This window comes from Aquila chrysaetos, chromosome 8 (genome assembly GCF_900496995.4).
Source record: "Aquila chrysaetos chrysaetos chromosome 8, bAquChr1.4, whole genome shotgun sequence".
NCBI classification, from domain to species: domain Eukaryota; kingdom Metazoa; phylum Chordata; class Aves; order Accipitriformes; family Accipitridae; genus Aquila; species Aquila chrysaetos.
The window spans coordinates 45,169,621-45,182,244 of NC_044011.1; the positions used below are offsets into that span (position 1 = coordinate 45,169,621).

Below are 12,624 nucleotides of genomic sequence, written 5' to 3' on the forward strand. Positions count from 1 at the left end.
CCAGCCAAAGCTGGAAAACTTTTTCCCTCCTTGACAGCACTTACCTGTACGCTTTGAAAACTTGCACCCTCTCCTTTCCGCGGCCAAATAAGTTTTTTGTTCGTTAACCGCGAGAAGGATTTACCCTTGCTCTGAACAGCTCTAACACAATTCACAAAGCAGATCTCCCACATCTTGACCCTCTGCCTATCCTAGGACAAACAACAGGCTTCCCCCCCTCGCCAAAGGCGTCATCTGTACAGACTCACTAAACCTTAACCCCAAATTGCTTCTTTTAAAAATACCTCTTATTCCGCAGGCGATAAAGCCAGCAGCTGCGATGCCTTGTGCACATCGTTCCCGGGAGCCAGCGGCGAGGGCAGGGTAGGTGCACGCATCTGGCTTCAGGTTTTCCATCTTGATCCGACCCTTTCAGGATCCTCTTCCATCTTTTAAGGCAGCTGCAATGAAAATCTCGATGCGGGTGCTGTTTCAAACAGTATACTGCGAGGCACAGCTCGCCAGGCACCCGTATGCCCCTTTTGCAGCTGGGACGGACCTTCCCTGAACCAAGCTTTCCTCTGCATATGCAAGATGAGAGCTGGCATGCACCGAGTGTTTAGCAGGGGTGAAAACGGCCAAATATCGCTGTACCGCTTGCCACGAGCCTTATCAACTGCTCTGTCCTGGCCCCTCCGGGATGGCTGTTTACAGCCGAGGTCCACGAGCAACCCCCTGCCCAAATTCCAAAGGGCAGGCAGTGAGTGGGTGACCCCATCTCTAGTAACGCCATGCAGAAGCAGGCAGGACCCAGCTACTGCATTACTAGAACTGCTAAACTGTTAATTACAGGTTGCTGTTATCACGTGCAGCCTACCCGTGAGTTTTGGATGAGATTGGAGTTATGCCTACTTATAGAGGATGCGTAAGCATGTACTGCTTGCTGTTGTTATTCAAATCACTTGAGTTAATAGGCAAGAAATGCATTAAGATTTAAAAAAAAAGAAATAATTATAAGTTCTGGAAGAGAAAAGTGACCTAGAAAATCCAATTGTCCTCTAAATGGCAATTGCGCTAAGTTTGGAAACTAAATTCACTAATTAAACTGAAACAGTAGATTTTAGTGGTGCTTAAAGTGCTGATTTCAGCTCCTCTTTAAACCATGAATCTCCAGCAAGTCATAACAATAAGAAGTTTTGCATACAGATGCCAGGTACTGAGAGTCTGCAAAGCACTTCAGCTCTTCTGGCAGCACCATTCCATATGGTCTCAAGAAGCTTCTCCTCCCTCCAGCTGCAGCAAGAGGGTACCCTAAATCACACCTTGCCTTCACCAGCCATTCCACCCGAGGCTTCCATGGCCAGCTCCTCCAGGCAAAAAGCCTGTCCTCGACATTTGCCAGCAGCAGAGGATTTGTGGAAAGGAGAAAAACTTTCATTTCCCCCTTTCAGTTTTCTTCTCGCAGCCCTTAACCACATGCTGACTTAAATCTGGAAGCACGAGGGTCTCTATTCCTTCCGAACACTTCGGCACGCCCGTGCTCAGGGTAGCTCAATCAATTCCCTAGCCTAATTGTGCAGCAGAGACTATTTGCCCTTAAAAACACCAGCCTTAGTGTTTCTGTATGCTAATAGACAGGAAACAAAGGTAAAAAGCGGGCAAGTATTACCTTAGCTCCTGGCTCGTGCAGTACCGTTTAGTTAAACGTTAACAACTTGCTAACGTGCAGATCAGTGTAGAGATGTGGCTTCCCTTTCTGGCCAAGGCATTTCCAGGAGCAGATCACAGCCCACAGACCATGAAAAAAGAAAAAAACAGCGTTGGGGTGGCACATCCGCACCGCTGCCGTCTCTCTGGGGACCAACAGCACAGACAGACCATAGGAGCTTCCCAAGGAATCAAATGTTCTTTCACAAAATCATAACACTCCATCAGCAGGGGAGCAGCATCAGCTGGGTCTGTGTATAATAATGAGGTCCCCGGTAATTAAAACCACCCAGGCACACATCATAACCCACCTCGGAGAGGCAGGGATTGCAATGGAGCGGGATGTCACGGCTCTATACTCCCGCCCTATTTCAGGGTCACCCACGCCTGTCCGTCGCACGCTCCCAGCATGAGCGGCAATGGTTTTGGGTGGACGGTGCAGGCTTTCCTGGTCAGTAACCCTTGCACATTGCCTAGTCAATGGATTTTATTGCCTTCCAGCTTCAATGGGAAAGAGCGCTTTGGGTTAAAGGCTTGTTATGGAAGATATCAATACCACACGCAGGCAAGCTAGGAACTGCTCTACAAATGCAATTACAGCCACAACAATCTCATTTCTTCTTTCAACTCCATTGACGCAACAAACGTTAGTCATATCTCAGATATGGGGCACCTCTATCGCCCAACGAGGTGACAGGTAATTTTGCGTGCCCTGTTCAAAGAAACTCTCGTGCGTTAGCTTTAGGCTCAGAGCGCTATCCCGGTAAGCTTGTTACAACACACAGCTAGATGATCAGTAAGTATCTGCTCTTATTTGCATTTATGCAAGGAAAGAAGAAACATCCCCCCTAAAGACCTACGTTTTAAGCAGCAAAAACCTCAGTAAGAGAGGGATTCGGCATTACCTAGATAACACCAGGGCAAGAAACAAAAAACCAGGAAAAAAGTAACAGTAGTTGATCAAAGGGGAAAGAGATATTTTTTTTTTTCCCCTTTTTCAATCAAAGTGCAGTACATAGGGTTATAACCTATGCACTAAGCTTCCCGTTAATGGCAGCTAGTCTATAACAAGTTGACCGAATGACCCTGCTTCTAGTCCCACGAGGATTATTAATAACCAGAGCACACCACCTCCACAGAGCACATGTGAAGCTCTCACTCGGGTTGCGGAGATTCACATCAGCCCCAGTTAAAGGCAACCCTCCCCACCAGATCCTGGCAAAACCATCGCTCCTGAATGGCAGCCTGCTTTGCAACCCCCAATAATAGTCCTCTGTGTGGGGGTGAAACCATCCATCATCTTGTTTCAAGGGTCTCTCTGCAAGCTGAACCCTGCCCAGCAAACACCCCATCTCCCAGGCATGCCAAAATCCATCATAAACAGGCTGCCTCACATATCTAACACATCCTCTCAGCTTCTGATTAAAAACAAGCAGGAGAGCAGCTGCGTGCCAGTGCTAACAGGGCAACCTCCGGCCTTTCCATCCTTTCTCCGGGCAGATCTGGCCACGTTGTCACACGCAGTCCCATCCCTCTGATGCTTCATCCGCCCCCCCAAACCGTTTTCAAGCCGGACGTCGCCTTAACCATGCCTTCAATCTCAAGGCATCGTATTCAAGAGGTCCATCGAGGTGGTTCGTTAAAGTACTTTATTGGTGATCACGTATACTCTGTGCACATTAAGCTTTGTACAAAAAACACCCTTCCATTAACACCAGAGCGGGCAACAGCCACCAGGAGCTTTGAACGCTGGTTTGGCTCCCTTCTGCGGAAGCAGAAGCGAAAACAATGTTAAAAAAATAGCCAAATCGGCCATACCGGTTGGACTCCACCAGCAAACCAGTCCTGCAGTTCGCAGCCTAAGCTGCGGCACGAAAAATTAAAAACTCCCTCCCAGACATGCCTGGTTTGCTCTTGCTACCGTCCAAGGGATGCACGGGAAAGACTTTGCACCTCCTGCTGCGCTCCGCCTTCGGGGTCCTGCCTCCCACTTCTGATGCTCTGCCATCAAGTGCCCGTGTAGTTTATCAAGACTAATTAAAAAACCTCATCTCAAGAGCTCTAAGCCAGCGGGGAAGAAGTTTCCATGCCCGCCACGGCCTCACTTATCATCGGAGCCGCTCTCCGGCAGCAGGGCGCCGCTGGAGCTCTTGTTGCCTTTGCGGACGCACATGCCGCAGTCCAGCTCCACGTCGATGTCCCCGAATTTCAGCTGGCAGGACTCGTTGCAGCTGCAAGGGAGACAGTGACACCGGTCAGGTATTTGCGGGCAGCGAGAGCCGTCGGCTCACCCCAGCCCGCTCGGGAAGGCTGCTAAGGACCGTCTGCTCTGCGGTGGCACCAAGCCCATCCTTTCCAGCCAAGCCATGGAGTAGTCCGTGCTTGGACACGCACGGACGCCCACTTTTCTTATCCCACGATACACTGGTGGCTAGATTTCCCAGGGTAGCATTGGGTCTAGGTATTGCTCTTGGCCATCCCGACTCACGCACGGTGCCAGGACCCCTGTCCCCCACGTACCAGCGAGATGCGGCAGAGTTTGCTGCCAAGACGGCGAGAGCGCCCACGTAATGCCAGCAGAAGCACATGGTGAGGAACGTGAAGTTGCTGCGGTCGGTCTGATCCCAGCCCGGTCCTCCCCACGGAGGGCACAGCACAAACCCAATCTGGTCACAGATAGAAGAGAGATTAGGCATCAGCACAAGTCAGGCTTTAGCACATCCCTCCTCGCTCCTCCTCCTGTTTTTAGCCAAGCTGCTGCAGCTGACTATGGACTAGAGGCACAATAACCCCAAGCATCACCCGGACCGCTGCCCTCAGCACCCCCGAGCACGCTTCCCTCCCCAGACTGATACAGGGCTGCATTTCAGGCGGAGTGGGATGCTCCGCAGACAAGCCTTGGGGCTCGCAGTGCAGCCCAGCATCCCCAGAGAAAGAGGACAACCCAAAGGCTACATTGCCAGGCAGTGCATTTCTCCCTAGACCCAAATCCGGGTGATTACGTGAGAGGTTTCCAGATATTTCCAGTTACTTGGAACAAACAAAGGAAGAAACTGGACCTAATAAAAAGAACAGAAACCCATGGCTGTGGTTTCCCACCCTTGTGGGGGTCTAACTTCCATTTAGCATGCAGCTTCGTCGATGATGCATACGTTACCCGTGCATCTCTCCACGATGCCAGCTCTGGCACTAAGCCTCATTTCCTCCTCTTATTTACTAAGATATTCCAACCAGCCTACAAGTTGAACCCAACAGACGTGCCATAAAGGGCAGAGCAGCCCCCCTCCGCTTGTCTTCCTGGGTGCAAACCCCACTGCTCGGAGGAGAGCGCTGGGTACGCACTGACCTGCCAGAGCCAAGAGCCCTGGAGAAGGAAGGAGCTGGTCCTGAAGGTCTCCAGGATGATGTGGTCTCGGAGGAACACCTCTAGGAGGGCACAGAGGGCTCCAGCAAAGATAGCCATGGTCAGCAGGGAATGGACGTGGTGGTCCAGTGCAGCATCGCTGTAGTCACGGAAACAGAAGAGCAAACCTGCCAAGATTCACACTGCATTAGAAAAGGATGCTCTGGGATTTGTTTTTTTTTAAACAAACAAACAAACAAACAAACAAACAAACAAAAAAACCCAAACCAAACACATCTGAAAACTATGCTCCAGATCTTGCTATGATCTGCCTGGTGGGAAGAGCCAGGCAGCAAACAGCCTGCTGTCATCCCCTTCGCTCTGCCAGGACCACGCAGCCCCCAGCGCCGGGGTCTGCTCTGCCCACAGAGTAGCCCCTGTTCGCTGCGGGGATCCCCGTGCCCCAGCCAGGGCCGTAGGGCTGCCAGGAGAAGCACAACGATGGGCACCTCCAGCTCAGAAGGCGACGGGGAGCTTTGTATCAGGGTTTATCCCTCTGCGCATCCATCCGAGGTGGGGGGACAACGGATTTTTGCGACTCCGGCTGCTTGTCACCATCCCTAGGGCCTCGTGCATCCCCCGTGCACCCAGCCACGGCTGGATTCATATTTGGAGAGGAACAGGGAGGGGGTGACTTCGGCACGCAGCCGGTGCCATCGCTCATCCGCGCACCCTCCAGCTCTATCTGCTTGCACGGCGCCTTGCCGGCCTCGAAACGGCCCAGGGATTTTGGGCCGCGCACCGGTGACCCTCCCGACACTTCCCCTAACCCGTTGTCCGTACTGTCCCAGGCACCGCGTGCGATTTACCTTCGATGAACAGAGCCATGGACAGCGAGAGCCGATCCAAGCCAAGCGGCAGCTTGAGCGGGGAGTGCGAGACGATGTCCACGATGCCGGAGAGGAGGAAGAAGAGGTACATGGTGGTGTAATGCCAGTGGGTGAGGTCTGTCCAGCTGTGCGTCTTGGGGCTGTACAGCTGCAGGTGGGGACCGGCGGGAACAAACTGCTCGACCAATATCCCTGGGCAGAGAGCAGAAAAGTCACGCTTTTCCTTTTACACGGGGGAAAGGACAAGCTTGCAGGAAACCTTTCTTTGCAATGGTGAAGTCATACTGGTAATTGCCCAGAAGAACAAGGTGCCATCACAGAGCACGCCACAAGCATGTCCCCAAGCCCTCCCACATCGGCCGCGGCCGTTTCCCACTGCAAACGACCCCAGACTCGTGGGAGAGAGCGGCTGCGGTGCCGGTAGGTATTGGGGCAGAGACTCATCATCATCTCTTACCTGCTAGAGCAAAGAAAGCTTTGACCGCCCCTTCAAAGAATTCCATGCGCTGGACCCCATAGCTTGGCTGGTTCTCGGCATTGGCCTTCCGCCTAAGATACTTTAGGGTGTATCGCACAGACCACCAGAGACCAAAAATTAAGAAGAAGGTGCCCCGGAGGGCACTGCCGAGGAAACTTGTTGGCATCGGGCTCGCTTGCTGGACCTGCAAGGACAAACAGCATCTGGGGACCGACTCAAAGTATCCCCAAAGGAGATGTTGGGCTGCTCACTCGCTCGGCATCCCTGGGGAGCGGCATCCCAACAGAGCGGGCGTGCACGGCTCCACCATCAGCTGCAAAAAGGTAATACCAGAGATGTGACATCACCATGGAGAAGCTGCCACCGTGCACCACTGTATATACGTTTATACATATATACGTATGTGGTTGCATGCATACAGTCATCAGGACTTCATCGTGCCAGAGAAAAATACGTTAGCGCCCAAGAAAGCGTAACAGCTACGTGCTTTTAGAAGAGGAACCATAACAAAGTTTTCGCTAATAAAAAGCAACATGACAATTATTTCCTCAGAACATAAACTCCCTCCAAGCTAGATAATTACCAGGGTGTGAATTCAGCCGGCGTGTTGAGCAGCTTCAGCCAGCCAAGGCTTTGCTGGGCCCTACTGGCTGCGCAACAGGAGGAGGAGGAGGTAACCCAGGAACAATTACCATTTCCAAAAGGACTCTCTCATGCATATTCCACACAATGTGGAACATGAGCCGTGATTTGACGCAAGATATTTCATCTCCAGTAGTAGGAAGAGCTTGAAGGCTAAAGGCATGAAAATTGCCTTCTTGCTAAGCCAAACCAACACCACTGAGCACCAGCAAGGATGGAGAGGAGCAGAGGTACGGCAGCACGACCGGCTGCCGCGGGCCAAGTTATATCCTGCAAAGTGTTTAAGCCCATACTCAAATTGTTGAAAAAAAATCCCAGAGCAGCAAGCACAGAAGGGAATAAGTAATGATCTAAATGCTTATAGCAGTGAGCTTTTGATGTTACCTTGGGATGGTTTTGTTTCCTCCAGCAAGACCTCTCTCCTTGCTCTCTGTATGCATCTACCACCTAAGGAGGTCTCACTCTTTCCCTCCTCACGGGCTTTCTGGTCCTTTTCTACAGCTCAGATGCGCATGGAAGAAGGCATTACTCATCCTGAAGCTACCACACCGACTTGCCCTTGCATCATAAATCACATCCTCGCTGTGTTTATAAATACCAAAGCAAATGGCAGAGGCTGGATGAACAACTCCAGCACGTTCTCCAAGTCCTCCCACACTAGAAAGTAATTAGGCACTGCAAAATAAGGGTAGGATATGGTGTGGCAAGTGCCTTAGGTGAGGGAGAGCTCTGCAAGATGTTCCCGGTCAGGTTTTGGCTGCAGAGCTGGAATCGGTCAAACAGGCTCAGCCCTGCGTGGGCAAGCACGGCGTTTGTATGCCGCGACTATCGTCATCCATTGCATCTCCGGGACACAGGTAATCTGGGGAAGGCTCAAAGCTGTTTACACCGTGTTAACGTTTCCTTTCAGGAGGGAAGTTGCTAAACAGCCTTTCAGGCAGATGAGAAACAGCCCATCCCATCGGTGATGGCCTTCTGCTCTATTTTGGATGCCTACATTAGGGTGAGACGGCTCATGCCCCATGTCTTACCTGGTTATAGCCTGGACACCCAGTCCAGGGCACATATATTCCCTGCACAGCCATCCACATGCTGAAGTGACTAAGAACAAACGCTATTAAAAGCGCATTTAAGCGGTGCACAATTGCACGATACATAACCAAATTTTACCGTTGTCCTACAGAGAATGTGACTGCAAGGGCAACAGCCTGAAGCTGGAGTCAGGAGTGTACCCCGATCAAGATACGTAGCAGGAGCGTTAATTTGACCCGCTTAATTGGAGGACAGCAGAGACATCCCAGTGCCCAGACATCAGAAATGACAACTGGCATGTCCCACCTGCAGCTCCAGAGGCTGCTCCAAGCCACACCAGCATCCAGCTTTAACCCAGGCATTTATCACCCTACATCCACCGGCCACCCCCTCTTCGCCTTAGTTACCAGCAGACCCAAACCACGCTGTTTCAGAGCTGTCCCTGGGATCTCCTACCCTGACCATCCCTCTCGCCAGCAGAGTAGCCTCACTCTTCTTCGGTTTGGTGCTGGGGACCCTTTTTTCTTTGTAACCTGGCAGCAGCCCAATCCAGCAAGGCTTTTGGTAGTTGTCACGAGTCCCCTTTGCTTCCCACCACCCGGACGCAGCGCTTCAGCAGCCACCACATATCCTGGGGCATCTCTCACTTAGCAGAGATGTCCCAAACCCACCCTTGGGTCAAGCAGAAGCTTGCATGTAGCCCCCCCACAGAAAAACACCCCCCACCTTCTTTTATAAAACAGCCGCTATTTCACAGAGAAACCAGACATGTTTCCAAGCAACAGGCTACTTGCACAGCTCACATATTTGAGGCGCAGAAAAACAACCCCCACACATCCACACAGCCCTTCAACAAGCCCACCGAGCCCAAACCCGATACCTCTCACGTGCTGGTTTCCCCCAGCCCCAGCATTTGAGTCCACGCTTGCACAAAAGCTGATTAAGCTCCAAGTGAGCCGCAGCCAGGGAAGAGAGCACACCGGTCGAGGAGAGGCACCGGGTTATTTATTTTTCCTGCGAGCTAGTTTGTCTGTCAGAGGACTTGAAATATGGCTGCAGTCAGAAGTTATTACCTGAGCTGCCCTTCTCCCTCCGCAGCTTCCAGGCTGCGATGCTTTTGCTTATTAGCCATACGGGAGCTGCCTGCTCTCCTTACAGTGCCTCGCGTTGACTGCTCGCAGCCTCCCCTGGCTCGGCACGGGAAGGACGGCATTTCTGCCCAATTTCCAGGCTCTCCCCTCGGAGCCGTTGCAGCTCTGGGTCTGTCATCATCGATGATTTTGGCCCCGTGTAGGGACTTGTTCCAGCTGATGCCGGGGGATCGACGCTGCTGGGAGGATGCTGTCCACGTGGATGCACGAGGATCCCCTACAAGCACCCATGGGTGCAACCATCAGCCCGGCAGGCGCCATCCTAGGACAACCAGCCTGTATGCAGAGGGCAAGCTCAGCGCCCGGCCACGGATTTTCGGAGGGTCTTCTCTTTGTAGGATCCTTCTCCATCTTTGCTACCCAGGCACGTTACTCTTGCGCCAACAGCTCTCACCCAACAGAAGAGGCGCAAGCCCCCCCTCCTCCTGCAAGTCCTCTGCTAGGACGCGCCTCCAAAACCTGATAACCCCCGAAAAAAAGAGCTAAACGCACACTACCCACAATTACTAGGAGTCTGTCTCCATCAGGACCACTTCTGCCAGCCTCATCAGTGGCCGTCATCACACTAGACCTTTGCTTTGCAGGGATGGACTCTCCCCACGTCCCTTCTTCCCAAGCTCAAGCAGCCACGTCCATCCCGCGGCCCAGCTGCTCACCGATGTATTTCTCTCTGTGGGTAGAAGAGTTTACCTGTGACTCCTGCCTGTCCTCCTCCCTCTCCAGATGTGGCAGTGAGGAGTGGTTATTACTCAGAAGAGGCAGATAAAGGGAGAAGCCACCACGGGGAGGTGGCCCTCAGACAGGATGTTTAGAGCCGAACATCCTGCAGGCCAGTTCAAAGCACGCTGAGTCAACCAGCTTTCACAACCCGGGACACCTCGTGTCTGCTATTATTAAAAAAAAAAATAATCTCCTGGAGTTTGCCACAAAATTCAGGATGAGCAGCCAATTCCCGTTCCCATGGCAACCACGTATATTCAGTTATTATGTTGGGTTTTTTAGATGACTGGGGAAGGAGCCAAGAAAAGACAAGGCTGCAGCATCGCCTGACATGGCCAGGCTCTGCTGGAAGGGCTCCGATGTCTCTGAACTGGGCTGCCAGGTACACGATAACCCCTTTAGGGGGGGTCTGGCCTTATGAAAGGTGCCTGCAGGCAGGAGATTTGGGGCCAGGAGCTCGCAAACCAGAGCTGAGCCCTCGCGAGTTCCATCTCCCAGCCCACAGCAGCCAAGAGGAAGGGGACGAGGGCCCTCTCTCCCCCAAAAGATGGGTTGGCAGGACACAGCACCCTGCTTCCACTCCTTTTTACCTATCCGATACTCAACGCTGCCCAACGCCAAGAACCCACAGACACAAGCCACTACCGATCTGCCCCGCGCGACATCTCCGATGGCTGCACGCCCAGCCTTAGCACCTCACCGGCTGCGCAGATGAGCAACGCAAGCGCCTCGAGGCAAATAAATACCACGGGCCACCCCAGCATCCCCACCTCCCTCCGAAGCACCGCGCCGATGGTGCGGAAACACTCAGTGCCACTCGGGAGAGTTGCCCGAGCCTCCGACCGCCCCAGGAGCGGCCGCGGGCATTGACAACCACCCAGCGCATCCCCAACCCAGTATTTCTCTGGGTTGCGACCGCACGCACGTAACTCCCCGTGCAACCAAAAAAAAAAAAAGCCCCAAGCGAGGCCGCAGGGTAAGCTATGCCCAGCCCTGCCAAGAGCCCCACACACGTGAGCCAGCACCCCAGGGAAGCCCCAAGGCTGGAATAGCACAGGAGCAAACCAACCTGCGCAACCCTCCCCAGGGTGATGGGCTGTTCTCCGGCACAGCCATAAAAGCCACCAAGCCGTAGCCAGGAGCTCTTTTATACCCATTATCTCCATATCAGCGGTAGCAAGTGGGAGGAAGGAAGGAAAACAAGAAGCTGGCGGTGGTGCCGGCACGCAGCCGTGCCATACGCCCATCGCCGCTCTCCTCCGGCGGTCCTCGGCGGGCAAACTGCATCGCAGAGGGCCGAACACACGCGCAAAAGGGTCCTGTAACATCGGGGAAGCCCACAGCGACAAACGGGCTTCCACAAACACACGCGGCTTCACCCAAGCTTCAGGAGCTTGCTACCGCATGAAGCCCAAGCACAGAGAGCAACGCAGCCCCCACAGGAGCTCTTCCTTACAGGCCTACCCCTAAATATAGCACAGCAAGTAAAGCATACCTTTTTTGCTGGAAAAAGAGCAGCAGCACCATCAAGGACCTCTTTGCAGTTCGGTTTTCCTTTCTGCAACCACCCAGCTCGCCAAACCATTACCCCAAAAGGCGGCTCAGCACGGAACCACTTCCCCAAACAAAACGAGTCAAGTCCTCGGAGAAAGTGGGAAAAGGCAAGCTGGGGGGGCAGCAGCTGGAGGGAGAGGGGAGGAAACGAGGCTCAGCTGAAAAGTATCTGCTCAAGAGGCTGAAGGTGCCTTTTTCCCTGGAGTTTAAAGGGCCAGCAAAGAGTAAAGCCCATAGAGGCTTATGGTTTCTATGAAAAGGGCAACTTGGATTCAAGTACCTGCCAGTCAGACAGTGAAAAAAGTTATAGGTGCATGAAATGTTTGAGGAAAGGGGGTTTCTAGCCTTTGAAACCATCTCCATGGTAAAAATGAGAATAAACTGTGACAAGCGGTTGGGAACAACAGCCTGATGAGGGGACGCTCAGAGAAAGGATGGCAAAACCTGGCCCCCGCCCCCGGTCAGAGAGCGGGTCCCTCATACACCACGCGTGCTAAAATCACTGTGGGCATGAGTGGATGTGACTCCATTACAGTTCCTTAGCTGCAAACGGCTGAGGAGCATTGCAGGATTGTACCAGCACGCGCCTGCCCTCCTCTTCCTCCCAGGGAGACACCGGGGGAGGCAGATCAGTGTCCGACCTGCTCCAGCCCCTCTAATCTTCTCAAGCTAAACCCTGAACTGAATTTGACTTTTTTTTTTTTTTTTTCCTTCTTCTTTTTTCTCAGCTGTAACTGCAACATCCTCTCCCTAAAGGTTCATCATCAGCCTCGGTGCTAATGAAAAAATGTGATAATGTTTGCCTCCTTCCTGGGGGTGGTGGGAGGCACAATCTAATTAAAGGTTTGCCAGCAGCCCGAGCGCTGCAGATGGATGGTTGTTCGGGAAGCGCAAAGTATTATTATTATTATTATTATTATTATGACGAATGCTAACACCGGCTTTCATAAACAGGCAACAGAGGAGGTGAAGCAGGTGGGATAAGCGTAGGCAGGGCTCCTTCTGCTGCCTACACCATCATTTCAGCCTTACATAAATGTGGCCGTGAAGGGTGGCAACGGTAGATCCCATCTCTGCCCGAGAAATGAGCGGCTCGTGGATGGGCTGTGCTAGAGCTCTTGATGAAGG

General features: G+C 52.7%; 1 protein-coding gene across 6 annotated transcripts; it reads right to left on the minus strand.

Annotated features, from left to right (window-relative positions):
• Positions 1-3,321: 3,321 nt before the first annotated feature.
• Positions 3,322-11,485, minus strand: LOC115344722 (transmembrane protein 45B-like). 6 transcript variants are annotated; one of them, XM_030022587.2, is made up of 6 exons: positions 11,438-11,485; positions 6,377-6,581; positions 5,899-6,111; positions 5,033-5,217; positions 4,207-4,352; positions 3,322-3,917 (listed from the first exon to the last, which is right to left on the minus strand). In XM_030022587.2, exons 2-6 carry the CDS (start codon positions 6,561-6,563, stop codon positions 3,788-3,790), a joined length of 861 nt encoding a protein of 286 aa, XP_029878447.1. In that variant the 5' UTR covers positions 6,564-6,581; positions 11,438-11,485; the 3' UTR covers positions 3,322-3,787. The 6 variants fall into 6 exon arrangements, with proteins under 6 accessions (XP_029878447.1, XP_029878446.1, XP_029878442.1 ...); XM_030022586.2 differs by lacking the exon at positions 11,438-11,485 and adding an exon at positions 11,012-11,084; XM_030022582.2 differs by lacking the exon at positions 11,438-11,485 and adding an exon at positions 9,913-10,080.
• Between the last annotated feature and the right edge of the window lie 1,139 nt (positions 11,486-12,624).